Source organism: Pistacia vera, unplaced genomic scaffold (genome assembly GCF_008641045.1).
Source record: "Pistacia vera cultivar Batoury unplaced genomic scaffold, PisVer_v2 Contig688, whole genome shotgun sequence".
Taxonomy (NCBI): Eukaryota; Viridiplantae; Streptophyta; class Magnoliopsida; order Sapindales; family Anacardiaceae; genus Pistacia; species Pistacia vera.
This window is the reverse complement of record NW_022196543.1, coordinates 18,530-32,941: the sequence shown is the minus strand read 5'-3', so window position 1 is coordinate 32,941 and position 14,412 is coordinate 18,530. Positions and strand designations below refer to the sequence as shown.

Sequence of the window (14,412 nt, the reverse complement as noted above, 5' to 3'; positions counted from 1 at the left end):
AGTACTCCTGGGCCCATTTTGTAGCACCTGGTTTTGGATTTGGTTTGTGGATGTTCAACTAAATTAGGTCATCACTATCCAACTACTACTACTTTCAATTTCAAATAATAAGTTTAGTTGGAGTGACGCAAAAGACGGCCCAAAATTTCATCGTATTCTATCAATTTTTCATTTAAACTACGCATTATGATTTTTTCTTCATATAATGGTCCGGCTTTAGCAGAACTCCTTTCCGCCGATCCAATCAAAAACTATGCTTTGTTTAAGTAGTGTTTTTCATAACCTAGAATATCTGTGAAATATCTAAATTAAGGTCAGTTTATATGATTATGACTTTTATATTTCTGAAATAGCTAAAAATATATTATTAAAAAAAATCATTAAAGATTGGTAAAAAATTCAGATATATTGATATATTTTCTAGACAATTTCTTAACGTATAATATGATCCCCAAAAATTATTCCTGGACAATAGCACGGCTCTGAATTCTTTTAGGGAAGTGGGATCTTATCTTTAATTGTTTTGGTAAAGCAGCATTAAATTTTTAAGTTGACTGGAAAGTAATCCTCACGTTCTACCCAAATAACCCAATCGAAGAACCTGGAGAATAACTGTTTATTGCCTTTTTTTTTTTTTTAATTAAAAAAATTAAAGTTGCTCATAATAATTCCCGAGACAAAATCACCAGTGGATGTCGATGTTAAAAAAACAAAAAAAAAAAATTCTATGAGTTTCTGAATTTGAGTCTCCCGACAATAATAAAGGTGATTACGGGACTCTTTCCAGTCTACAGTTTGAAGACTCATCCCGATGATTTTTAAAAAAAAAAAAAATGTTGCTACTTTTCTAGAGAATAAATTCAGATGAATTTGTTAAACGTTTTCAATCTGAGAAATTCTTCTCTCTACAAATAATAACAATGCTAAACACACTAGGAACTTTTTAAAAACCAATATATTAAAACCTCTAAATACGATACATACCGCTATTCCAAACACCATCACTGCAGAAAAGTCAAAGCAGGCCACAAAATTTTCTATCTCTCAGTAAGAGATAAGCAAGGGACTACAGTACTAGTGTTTAGCACTTGAGATAGATGAGTCAAAGTCAAGGGTTAAAGAGAGAAGAGCCGCACTTGCATTTCCAACCTTCCGGTTCATAGTTTGCAGACTGAAGTCCCACTCGATCAGACGTTGTGGTTATTTGAATGGCAACACATGGTTCGCACCCTTTACACTTGTGGTTACAGTTAGGTGGTATTGACCCAAGTCTACTTTCCACTTTATAAGTTTCTTCAGTTCTGGACGCTACTGTTCCCGCTTCCATACTCTGATGATATCCCTTAATATATATGTCAAACAACAATACATCTTCATACTTAGTTAGCCAGCAAGATCCTGATAGAGAAAGAGCGAGAGAGCTACATTACCTTTTTTGAGTCCGAGGCAGCTTGTAGGAACTGAGGGAACTGTTCTGTTTCATCAAGTATAAAAATTAAAAAATACATATATATAGTAAATATTAGTAGGAGATATGATCTGCTTAATGAAATCAGTACTCAAAGTAGAAAGGAACAAGGTCGGTTGTGAGAAAACAAAGGTCATGTGGAAGAAAAAGTGAAAAATAAGCCTTTTTTCTACCAAACAGCTAAAGTCCCTGTTGGAGAATGAAAACGTTGTGTAAAAAACGAATTACAAAAAGGTGAATCAGAGACATAAACCGAGTGCTAACCTTGGTGATCAGGAGCATGTGATGTGAAAGTACTACTCGTTACAGAAACTAAACTCGAGATCTCCAGTGTTGCTACAAGAAGATAGAAGATTATGCTCTTCATTTTCTCCTTAATATCTCAAATGATGGTAATGATGATGATGATCTTCACGGGTCTCTCTGTCACTCAACTAACTCAGCAAGCCAAATATGGATAAATATACTGTTTAGAGCTGTAGAGAAGAGACTTGTGCAAGAGAGAGAGAGAAATGCACTATATATATATATATATATATATATACACTCAACAAGGCGCAGGCAGGCCAGAGAACAACTCTTTGAAAAGCCGGTACGCTTCCTCTCTCCCGGTCATGACTTGATAGATTTTTGCTTAGCAGACAAGTCACAAGTACTACTGAACCTTACTCGTAAAAAAAAAAAAAATATATATATATATATAGAGAGAGAGAGAGAGACAGAGAGAGAGAGAGAGAGAGAGAAGTGAAAACACTGGTTTCGAAACTCGGGGGAGTTTAACAAATTGATAACAAAAAGAAACGGTAAAGATGATCGCTTGAAAAGTTTTGCATTAATGGACTTCCTCCATCTCACACCTACATCACAACAAATTCCATAACTATTCTACAAGGAAATACAATCATCATAATAATAAAATTAACCAAAACTATAAGAAAATACAATCATCCTAATAATAAAATTAATCAAAACTAAAAGAAAATACAATCTATCATAATAATGAAATTAATAAAAAATATAAGGAAATATAATATTATAATAATCATGATAATAAGGAAACAAAATCAAAATGATTTTATTCCTTAATACTCTCCCGCAATTGAAGCGGTAGATCTCGGAGCTGCAATTCAAGATAAAGCAACTGAAATTGCTCACGAGATAGGCCTTTGGTGAATATATCCACAAGCTAAGAGACAGTGGGTACATGTCGAAGACAAAGGGCCCCGTAGGCAACTAAGTCACAAATGAAGTGTAAGTCGATATCGATATGCCGAGTGTAAGCATGAAAGACAAAATTAGTTGCCATATGTAGAGTGGATTGATTGTCACAGAGAAGCAATGGGGAAGAATACAAGGGAATGCCAGGCTCATGCAGTAAATAACAAAACCACCGAACATCAGCAGTAACATGGGCAAGAGCACAATACTCAAAATCAGCACTAGAGCGAGACACATCAGATTGCTTCTTTGCAGTTCAAGATATCAAATTGCGACCAAGAAAAACACAACCACCAGAGATAGAACAATGAGTAGCTACATCAACAGCCCAATCAGCAACAGAGTAGGCAAGAAGATGAAGGCTAGGGTCACGATGAAAAGTGAGACCACAAAATAGTGTGCCATTAAGATACCGAAAAATTCGCTTGACAGAATGCATATCATGTTGAGTGGGAGCAAAACATCTTTGAGCAACCTGATTTACAACAAAGGCAATGTCCGACCTGGTGAGTGTGAGATAGTAAAGATCTGCGATAAAGGGTCATATCAGGAAAAGGATCATCATCTGAGAATTGTGATGCTTTGGAGGAGCTAAAGGGTGTAGCACATGGAGCATAAGAATCAAGTTGGCAGCGTCTAAGTGAGTCCACCACATAATGTCGCTGAGACAGATACATAATAGTATTATCCTGAACAACTTCCATGCCAAGAAAGAAACCAAGAGAGCCCAAGTCCAGGAAGGCAAATGTAGAACATAATGAAAAGACATAACTTGTGACAGTAGAGGGGTCTGAACCAGTGACAATCAGATCATCCACATAGACAAGAAGAATCACAACAGATCCAGATGTTCGGCAAATGAAGAAAGAGGAGTTAGAGCGGCTATTGGTAAATCCAATATCAATAAAAAAGCAGTATAGACGATGGTACCATGCACGAGGAGCCTTCTTAAGACCATAGATAACTTTAATAAGTCAACAAACATGAGAGGGTCGTTGTGAATCAATGAAACCGGGTGGTTGCTCCATGAATACTTCTTCAGTGAGATAACCCTGGAGAAATGCGTTCTTGACATCAAGTTGACGAAGCGGCCAACCATGCATTGTGGCAAGAGCAAGAACAGTGCAAATAGTGACAGGCTTAACAACGGGACTAAAAGTATCACCAAAATCCACACCAGGCTACTGATGAAAACGCTTTGCAACTAGACAATCCTTGTATTGTTCAACCGACCCATCAGCTCGATGTTTAACTTTGTAAACCCAACGACAACCAACAAAATTCTGATAAAGACTAGGTGGAACAAGAACCCAAGTATTATTCCGCAAAGGGCATTATATTCTTCACACATTGCCTGACGCCAATGAGAGACAAATTGTGCTTGCTTGAAGGATGTTTGTTCATACAGTATAGGATCCATTGTCTCTGTAGTAAGAGTATTCAGAAGCACATGAGGTGAAGAGGCCATAATATCATAGAGACTATGATATCGCTGACGGATTGGTGTTGGTGGTGTTGTAGAACAGGGGGGCACGAAATTTGTAGGCATCAAGGGAGACGACTAGGAATCCCCGATGGAAGAAGAATGAGTACTAGCTAATGGGGACTGAGGAAGACCAGTGGAGTCAGATGGAATTGAATTGGAAGATTGATCTGAAGTGGTGGATGATGGTGGCATGACCGGTGCAGATGAAAAGGCAAGCCCAGATCCAAGAGCATCGGAAAGTTAAAGCACTGTGGATGGAATAGACAAAGGTTGAAAATCCGAATGAAGTGGTGCTGAAGTGGCAGCAGTGACATAACCAAGAAATGTTGTCTCATGAAACACCACATGTCAAGAAATGTATATACGACCAGTAGGAATATGGAGGCACCAGTACCCACGATGTGACGAGTCATACCCCAAAAAAATACAGAGAACAGAGCGTGGGGCTAGTTTGTGAGCAGCAGTCGGAGTGAGCAATGGATAACAGGCACAGCCAAAAGTCCGCAAGAAGTTATAGTCAGGAGATCATCGAAAAAGAACCTCAAAAGGACAGCGATGCTTGAGCACTATTGTAGGCAACCTGTTAATCAGAAAGATAGCAATAGAAAAAGCCTCCACCCAAAAGGATGGTGACAAGTTGGATTGCAATAAAAGGCAGCGTCATTTTTCCACTATGTTTCCGCTCAACGACACCATTTTGGGCAGGAGTGTAAGGACATAACAGTTGATGGGTAATAGTAATACCATGGGACTCAAGAAGGGAATGAAACAATTTATTATCAAATTCACCACCACCATCAAAACGCGCAATTTTAATAGAACATGAAAGTAGGTTCTTAACCATTAATTTAAATTTACGAAAAATCTCAGTGACATCAGATTTTTTAAACATAGGAAAAAACCAAGTATACCAAATATAATCCTTAACAATAGATAAGTAATGTTTAAAAGAAGGTAATGACACGATTGGAGTAGGACCCCATACATTAGGATGAAGGAGCTCGAGAGGAGATTTGGATGTGTATGTCCGTTTGCTAAAGGAAAGATGACAACCTTTACGAAGAGGACATACTGGACACTCGGCAGTGAGATCCTGAACTGGACTAGACATAGCGGCAAGCACGGTTTTGAGCACAGCAGGGGAAGGGTGTCCAAGACGATGATGCCAGACATCAGATGATACACAAAACAGATGAAAGAGCGATGACAATGGGAGACGATAATTGGTATAACCCATTACTGCTACAATCAGAGAGAAGAATCTGACCTGGCCGTTTTGCCTTGATAACAAAGCCAGATGAACCAAGATTGTAAACAAAATCAGTATCTGATGTAAGTTTATGAATAGACAATAAATTCTTACGAAGAGATGGAACACACAAAACATCAGATAAAATAATTCTAAAATTAGGAGACTTAGACAGACATACATCACCCTTATGAGTAATAGGTAACGACTAACCATTCTCGATTAGAATGGAAGACGTACCATTATGAGGCTGAGGAGAGGACAAGGTAGTAGCATTGGGTGTCATGTGATGTGTGACTCCAGAATCAAGAAGCCAATTGGAGTCAGAAGGGTCACAAATGGACATAGTAGCAAAAGGTGTAGCAACAGTCTCTGCGAAATATGCAAAGTTGCCACGCTGGGGACAAACATGAGCGGAATGCCCATGTTTGTCGCAAATCTGATAAGCACCTTGCGAAAGAACACCAGCTGGAGTAGGTAGCAGAGGAGGCTGGAAAGAAGGCGGAGGTGGCTAGTGTGACTGATTATTCTGAGCACCACGACCTCGCCCACGATTGCCTTGATTGCGAGAAAGGTAGTTGCGCCTGTTGGAGGAAGAGCCAAAGGACCCAGATGACTGTGAAGAAGTGCGGTTATCAGTCAAGGCCACAGCCTGAGTGGACAAACTTGAGCTTTTCCTATTGAAGCGCTCTTCATGAACTAGAAGATCAAACAATTCATCAAATGTGGTAAAAGGCCGAAAATGGAGAGCGGTAATGAACCCTTGATATTCTGGACTGAGGCCATCAACAATATATTCTACAAAGTCAGATTTCGAAACTGGAAAACCTGCTGCATAATGGGAATCAAACACAAATTCAGCATCAATAAGATAATCAGTCATTGATTGGTCAATGGCTTTTCTGAGATTGCACAGTCGATCACGATTAGAGCAAATATGAACACCAAATAGAGGATTTAGGTGATGGTCAAGTATAATCCAAGCTTCGGCAACAGTGGTGCATAGTAGTAAAAGATTATGGACAAGAGAGGGCGAAACAGTAGACTTGATCCATGTTTGAACCAATCTTTTGGTCTATAACCAATGGGAATGAGCTTGGTTTGTAGTGCCATCGGAGAGAAATGTTACAAGGGGATGGGCATCACCAGCGATGACATTTTGTAGGTCGTGGATAGCAAGGACATCAAGAAACTTGGACTTCCAGGCGTGATACGTATCACGCTCCATGAGAGAAGAAAAGTAGCTTCCAATGTTGACGGTGGTAGGCAAGGGTGGCAACAATATAGGCTATGGTTTGGGTGAAATAAATGTCAACGAGTGAGATAATCCAGTCGTGGAAGTGAGCACCTGAGTATGAGGAACCTACTGGTGTGGTGGTGGGTAGAGGAAACCGCCCATGGAAAGGGAGGAGAATGGTAGGGAGATCATCGACTAAACAACTGAGGAAGCAGAGTTGACTGAGAAGAAGACGCTAGAAGTGGTGGTAGTCATGGCTGAAGTGGTGGACTGTGACGAATCTGCCATGAGAAAAGAAAAAAAGAGGCTTCAAGAAGGCAAAACAAGAAATCAACAAGAGCACGGTTGGAGAGTACAAACGATCGTCGGAGAAACGCAAATCGTGGCTGTTGAGAAGAGCAAACAGATCTGCAAAAAAAAATCACGGAAAAGACAACGGAGAAGAAGAGAGAGTCGTCGTCGGGGCTGAGGAAACAGAACAGTTGCTGGAGTCGAGGAAGCTGGGCAGTGTGATCTGGAGAAAAAAAAATACAGGGGTGAACTGTCAGCTTTCAGAGATGTAGGACCCAAGAGTAATTACTGCTTTGATACCATAAAGAATTGTATAAATGATTATATATTCAATATTAATAAAAGCGTATAACATATAAGTTCAACATATTCTATACAAAGAAATACAATCATCCTAATAATAAAATTAATCACAATTATAAGAAAATACAATTATTTTAATAATAAAATTATCATAATAAGAAAATGATTTCTGTCGTCGCCCATTGGCCTTTTAGTAATTAAGCACACAACAAGGCATGTTATTATTTTAATTACTATTTGAGTCATGTCATGAGTCGCTTACTCAATCTGAATCGTCGAGTACGATCATTAAGATTGATGGATTAACAATCACAATCAGCAGTCACTTTCTGACTCACATTATTGTCTCATCACCAATTTTAGGATTCTTAATAAGCAGTGTGCCCTTGACCTAAGGCCTGTTAGGATGAAACTAAACCACGCAACAGCCTCAAACTTTGACCATATTAACTTTGGGAAAATAGTAACCAAGTCCAGGCCTTCTTCTGTTTTGCCAAATGCCAATAATTCATTTTTATGAACAAGAGTCTATACCAGTTTGAGTTTTATGTGAAAAGGAAGAAGATACACTTTAATAAGGAGTCATTCTACCATTTTAGTCCAATATCATGTGCCAAATCTCAAGTACGTCTAATGTCACCTGTCAAATTTTGGGTCCAATTGAAAGAAGTTGTTCATTTTGCTTTAGATCCAGCTCAATGCACAGGTTTATTTTAGGGTTTCACGTAAATATTTTTAACCCAAAACACCTATCTCTATTTTTTTAGAAAGATCTAAAACTTGTAAATTATAAAAAAAATATTTTTTTTAATGCATCTGATTTTATCTTTTAATAATAAATAAGGACGTACATTAAAACAATGCTATTGTTAAATATTTATCAAGAATAAAACAAATCTTCAACTTGAAATTAGCACAAAAGCCTAAGCAAATAATTGTTATTCATCAACAAATCTTCTTCTTAACATTACACAAAACCCTAAGCAAATATCCTTATGGTAAGCGTGAGTAGTGATGATGCAAAAAAGCAAAAGGAAGTGATAAGAGGGGAAAGGACGTGGGTCCTGGGTACGCTCATAAGAAGTCGGGCCACCATATGCAGTAGAAAGAGTAATAAATCCCTAGCTAAGACTAGATTGAGTACAACTGCAGAAGGATGGTTGATGACGAGAGGTACAATTGAGAAGATAATCTTTCATTAGAGATTTGAGATGCATGCAAGACGTCGGCTTTTAGTGAGGTCGCAGTGTACGTATGCATTTTTTTATAAAAAGACTGTATACTGTAAGTGTAAGATCTCACTATATAGATTTCCTCTCTGATATTTATGAGTAATTTACTGCATGGAATTATTTACTGGCCGACCAACTAGTGTGAGATGGGACGTTCAGTCTTTGTCTTGTTAGCTTGAAATTTAATGGTGTAAGCCCCAAAATTTATGACTTTAATCAGATGACGACTATTTTTAAACTCGCCTTTTGAGTTTAATTTGGGTTCTTTCGTTTGTGTGTCGGTTTTCTTCTTGTATTTTAATTTTTAACAATAATATAGTCGTGATTCTTACACCAACCATTCGTATATATAAAATATTAAGTTATTTTTAAAAATTATATATAATATAATTGATTCAAGAGTAAGAATAAAGTTATATAATAATAACGAATATAAAGACGAGAATAATAAATGAGAGAGATAATTTTTAAAATGATTCAGATACCTAAAACGATTCCTATTTTTACTGTTTCTTTTATATATAAGAGTTTACAAGAGGTCGCGTATAGTGAACAGCAAACAGAGATACAATAACTGATTATTAAGAGAGAATATCAAGTCAGTCTTTTTCTCGTAAGTTATCTTTGCTTTGAAAATTGAGATTATAATCGGAATCAGAATTCGAAAAATGTGAGGGGGAGTCCTCTATCTATAGTAGCTGAATTCAAGGTAATGATTATAAATCTGCAAATGGATAGATGTCGTGCAAGTCCTTTATTGCCTCTCATTGGTTGATAACTTAGTAAATATCTTCAAATTATCTGGGACTTTGACAGGTGTGCGGTCCTTATTCACTTATAGACAAAACCTGAATCTGTTGGGTTAATGACAATCGTATTCTTTTTGTCTTGAGGCGATATGATAGCTCCTGAAAGACGCAAAGTCTTCCTAAACTCTAATTGGTGTTTGCTAATATAAGTTTACATCAACCCTGATTTTTTTAAGCATAACAAATACATATGTATTATATATGGTATTGATATATAAATGAAGTGGGCATGCATTAAATGATTTAATAATTTTACATAGGATGTTACATAATTTAAGATTTAAAATTTAGAATATATCTTGAGATGAGTGAATTACTCTTATATCAAAGTAATTTTAAGTGTTAGCTTATTGTTAGTTTGTTACACAAATTTTAAATATAACAACTATGTTTTAAATAATACATCCCTTGAAGCAAGGAAAAAAAAAAAAAAAAAGGAATTTCGAATTGGAAGGAAGAAAATGACATAAAAAGAATGATTTATTGAATATGATTGTATATTTATATTACTTCATATTTTCTGTTTACATGAAAGAATAGGTAAAACCCAAACACAATTGGGTTAAAATTAAGCCATAAGGAAAATTCAACTAATGAAAAAACAGTAAGAAAGTCACAAAAAAATTATTTTCTTACAAAAAAAAAAAAAAAAAAATCACGGTCAGTTCCATCTGTCCCCGCCTCAGTTCTAACTTCTAAAAACCTAAAGTCGGGGCACCAGTGATACCCAAAATGGCAAAATCCTACTAATGTTGACCCATCATTAAACCCATTGTGGAGCTTAGCTGGTGGCAGGAATTGGAGTCCTTGGGCTAGGAAGGCCCATGTACGAGATCCTTGGTGAGAGACGAACCTTTGGGCTGGGCCTTGGAGAAGGAATTGGCCCGTATTTAACAAACGGCGCGGTTGGTGGACGAGGCGATAGGCTAACTTGTTCCAGTGCTCTCGACTGTAAATCTGCAGGGTAGTCTCGCACACAACCGATGCGGGGTCCAGCTCCTGTGGTCCAGTTGCAGGGCAAGCGTTTTCCTACATCAAACGAAGGTACTTCTGCGTTGGAATCATCATTTATGTCAATCTTTTCTTTTTGATTAACGGTTGTGATTGTAGCTGCCTTGATACTGTGGTCCACATCAGGGCCCACCGGTGGCTTTTGTTTTGATTCCTCGCCGGTGACCGTAATTGAAGAGGGATTGTCATCATCAATGGCATACCTCTGAAACAAAACAATGAAGCAACATTTCTATATTAATTCTTGAATAAATAAAAAATGCAATATATATAATATTATCGCAGACAATTATTACCTTTACATTAGCGAGGTCAACATGGTTCTCCTCAAGAAAACTGATGAATTCCCGGAAGTTCTCTTCTGTTGGGTGATAGTGACCACTATAGGGCCATATTGCCTGCAAAAAGAAAACATTATATCAGTCATCTTCTTTAATTTTAGGAAAAAAAATATTATCACTGCAGAATTAATAATTGTGATGAAAGAGTTACCTCAAGAATTCCGTCGTGAGCAACTAATCTTCCAGCTGCGGTGGTGGCGCCACCTGCTAGAAAACTGGAGTGTTGAAACGAGCCTTTCTTCTTTTGCGCAACGTACAAAGCCCGACTGGTACTCAGCACAAATATCCATTTCGAACCTTCAATGGTTTCTATAGGCATTCCACTTTGCTTATAAATAAGTTTCCCGTTTTCAACTATTACCTCAAATGCTTCTCTTTCTTTCTGCAATGAAAAAAAAAAAGACAAAAGGAAATTAGATAAACTTCCCATCACGCTGTAAATAAATGAATATCCCATGCATTAATTAATAATTAACTTACTGGTCCAAGATATTTGATACATTGGCGATGAAGAACAGACCTAGGACATTTCTCCAGATTTACTTCTTTACCATCTCCAACATCCAACCTTCATTGCAGAAAGCAGTAAAGTGAATAATAAAGTCACAAAGCAAATTAATCTAAAGGATCTATAATATCTCTAGCTAGAAAAGACAGAGACTTGAAAAGATAATGAAACATTTTAATATACCAGTAAAAGAAAGGTTGGCTGCTCTGGCTTTTAAACCAGACATCATAATACATGTGTAGATTGTGGCCATATCGATGCCGTGGATCAATCTGCTCAATGAATAAAATATAATATATTAGACCAACTACGTATAAATTATTCAAATAGGGCTACACTACAACTACATCTACAAGAGACACTAAAGAAAATCAATTTCTGTAGACTTACAGCTTCAAGCCAATGCTGTAAAGCCAGTTTTTGAGCCTTGTCATCTTTCGACAAGCCCTTCCCCACCTGGCCACGTAATAACAGACAATCAATATAATATATATTTATATATAAAAACATTATGATAATTAATACTTGATTACGAGATAAATTTGGATGTAATAGAAAAAAGTACCTTAGCTACTCTTGTCCTGGCCCTTGCCCACCGTGATACGGCAGTTTCTGGTTTCTCAATATTGAAGAATGACACAGAACTCCGCTTGAGAGCTGCAAAGTCTAATGCCTTCCACCTACATTAATTAATACATAAAAATAGAAATATATTATATATAGAAGTAAAAACAAACAGCAAACAAGATCACAACATATCTAGAAATGGTTGGTGAGACACTAACCACAGCTCCTCAACCACAACCGCACAATCTGCAAGGTTTCTTCGAGTTCTGTAACTCTTATAAACCTTTTGAAGTTTAACTGCAGCTGCATCGAGTTCACTCACTGGTCTTGGTGAAAACAAGATTGCTGGTTCAGGAAGAGAAAGTGCAGGAATGGGATAATGCTTCAATCCCTCTTTTCTATTCAAAGTTTTATTTGAAACTCTCTCTTTGTCTTGAAGCAGATCCTTGAATGAAAAACTTGTTTCAAGTAATACATTTTCCGGTTTGTAACTCTTTAAACTTCTTCTGGTTTTAGTAGTTATGATTTCATCAGACTTGTTGGTCACGTTTTCTGAATCTCTTTTCTTGAAGCTGTTTACCCTAACCGTGACCTCTCCATCTTTGGTATCGAAGCTGATGTTATATGCCAAACTGAAGAACCTATGTTTTAGAATTTCTTCCCACGCTGATAAGAGCAATGAAAGCGATAAACCCATAGATATTCAAGGACCAATCGGCTTCAATTTGTTAGAATACAAGCCTCCACCTGCTCAATATAATTAAGAAAGTTATGATATTGCAAAGTAATACAGAAATGATGAAGTTACAGGCAGAGACAAATTCAGACAAGATGAAATTATAACTGTTGCTTTATTATGAGAAATAGTGATTATTGGTTCTTAAATATTTATTCATTGGTTTTCATTTGTCATATTCTTTAAGTTTTCCTTTTTTAATATCCAATTATTCACTCACAAATCCCCTGGCCTAGTTTTCTTATCTGAAGTACTGACATTAGTCTAACCCGACAAAAGAAGGAAAAAAGCTAATAAAAGCAAAAGCTAAAGCTAAAGCAGAAGGCATGGTGGAACTACACCAACCCCCCAGAATGAATAAAAGAATGAATTGATGTCAAATTATTGAAGCCAGACATTGGATCATTACAAAAAGAACTCTTTGATGCCTATTTACCTGTAGTTAATTCAGAAACCAGTGCTTGATCCAAAAACGTTTTCTTTGTTATTCTCTCTCTGTTTCTCAGACAAATAATGTAAATTTTAAATGGGAAAAGCAAACTCCGGCCCTATAGGTAGAAGAGATGTTGTTGATTCTTGACTACCCCCCGTCTTCCTTTATATACAACAAGAAGTCCACTATATGGCACTAACCCTTCAAAGACGTAACAACCCAACAACAGAGAGGCACAGCAGTGTTTGAATTCTTGCAACAAATGATCAACTCAGAAGGTTTTGAATGGAAAGTTTTTGGTGGGTTGGAATCAAGGAATAGTTTTCCAGGCTGAAGACCACGAGTTTTGATGAATTCAAAGCCTGAACTTTTGAATATCTTGTAGGGTGTGAAACCGGCCTTATATAGGTTGTGTTCTTAATCTAAACATGGAAATGGAAAGATAGAAAGAGGAGAGAGATAGAGCGGTCAAAGAAAGTAAGCCCATGAGGTATTTCCATGAAAAAACACGATATTGCTTTAAAATCTCCACACTTAATCTGTATGTTTTGTTGGGTTTCATTTCATAACAGTCAACAACCGTTTAGTCATGTCTTCGGTCATGCACGCGCCTTTACGTTATGGTGCTCTAAATATGAGTAAGGGCCTTCTCCCACCCAAGGTTTGGCCTAATGACTTTTCCGCCCAAAAAAGTTTCAAAATACAATTTTATTACTCAAACGTTATGTTCAATTAATAATTTTCGTTAAATACAGTGATATTCATTATTGAAGACGAAAATACCCTTTACTATTTGACTTAATTATTGTTATTGTTATTATTATTATTATTATTATCTAAAACAAAACAGGTGGCAAACAACAGTGTCGCTTGAATGATGAATGACGAACAAGTGGGTAGCGGGGTGGTGGGGGTTTTGTAGAGTGGGGGCTAGTGAAGCAAAGAGTGGTGACAACTTGGATTTTGGCCACTAGATTCAGCTAGAATTCAGTTGGAAGCGGCGAAACCCTAATCCAAACGGCATTAGCCAACAATGGGAGCAATTAGGCAATAGTCAAGAGGGTTTTGGAGTATGAGGTTGGGGAATCTAATGGTGGTGACGACTTTGATTTGGACCATCAAAATTAGTTGAAATTCAGCTAAAAGCGGCGAAACCTTTATCCAAACAACGCCGACAAACGGTGGGAGCAATTAGGCAATAGTTAAGGGGTTTTCGGAGTATGGAGGTTGAGGAATCTGGTGGTGGTGAAGGGGCAAGTGAATACCACTGGTTTCAGTCTAGATCGGGCCTAAAAACGGAGGTTGTGCTATCACAAAAATCGTCAAGAAAAGGCCAAATAGGTTGAGAAAATGATTGTTCTTATTGAGGAGTTATAAAAATGGGAAAAAGGTCATGAAATCTGTTAGTTTTGAGGAGAAAATCGATAAAGATCATTGTAAAATGTCGATGGTTGCAAAATGAGAAAAAGGAGAAGCAACTGGCCAAAGAAAGAAGGAGAAAATCGAAATTAGTGTTAATTGAC

At 37.2% G+C, this 14,412-nt stretch overlaps 2 protein-coding genes across 2 annotated transcripts; both read right to left on the bottom strand.

Annotated features, from left to right (window-relative positions):
• Nucleotides 1–990: 990 nt before the first annotated feature.
• LOC116113662 (EPIDERMAL PATTERNING FACTOR-like protein 6) lies at nucleotides 991–1,898 on the bottom strand. Its single transcript, XM_031399820.1, has 3 exons — nucleotides 1,733–1,898; nucleotides 1,431–1,474; nucleotides 991–1,342 (listed from the first exon to the last, which is right to left on the bottom strand). Exons 1-3 carry the CDS (start codon nucleotides 1,833–1,835, stop codon nucleotides 1,109–1,111), a joined length of 381 nt encoding a protein of 126 aa, XP_031255680.1. The 5' UTR covers nucleotides 1,836–1,898; the 3' UTR covers nucleotides 991–1,108.
• Nucleotides 1,899–9,759: 7,861 nt separating this feature from the next.
• On the bottom strand, nucleotides 9,760–13,363 carry LOC116113682 (IQ domain-containing protein IQM1-like). Its single transcript, XM_031399840.1, has 9 exons — nucleotides 12,893–13,363; nucleotides 11,939–12,467; nucleotides 11,719–11,833; nucleotides 11,544–11,609; nucleotides 11,337–11,425; nucleotides 11,126–11,213; nucleotides 10,797–11,027; nucleotides 10,601–10,702; nucleotides 9,760–10,509 (listed from the first exon to the last, which is right to left on the bottom strand). Exons 2-9 carry the CDS (start codon nucleotides 12,415–12,417, stop codon nucleotides 10,075–10,077), a joined length of 1,605 nt encoding a protein of 534 aa, XP_031255700.1. The 5' UTR covers nucleotides 12,418–12,467; nucleotides 12,893–13,363; the 3' UTR covers nucleotides 9,760–10,074.
• Nucleotides 13,364–14,412: the final 1,049 nt, after the last annotated feature.

Excerpts from the sequence above, each read along its gene's own strand:
- LOC116113682 (XM_031399840.1), bottom strand. The coding sequence starts at position 12,417 with ATGGGTTTATCGCTTTCATTGCTCTTATCAGCGTGGGAAGAAATTCTA. Across the intron at positions 11,834-11,938 it reads GTTGTGGTTGAGGAGCTGTG|GTGGAAGGCATTAGACTTTG; the intron begins GTTAGTGTCTCA and ends TAATTAATGTAG. Across the intron at positions 10,510-10,600 it reads TTGACCTCGCTAATGTAAAG|AGGTATGCCATTGATGATGA; the intron begins GTAATAATTGTC and ends GTTTTGTTTCAG.
- LOC116113662 (XM_031399820.1), bottom strand. The coding sequence starts at position 1,835 with ATGAAGAGCATAATCTTCTATCTTCTTGTAGCAACACTGGAGATCTCG. Across the intron at positions 1,475-1,732 it reads ACATGCTCCTGATCACCAAG|AACAGTTCCCTCAGTTCCTA; the intron begins GTTAGCACTCGG and ends TTGATGAAACAG. Across the intron at positions 1,343-1,430 it reads CTGCCTCGGACTCAAAAAAG|GGATATCATCAGAGTATGGA; the intron begins GTAATGTAGCTC and ends ATATATATTAAG.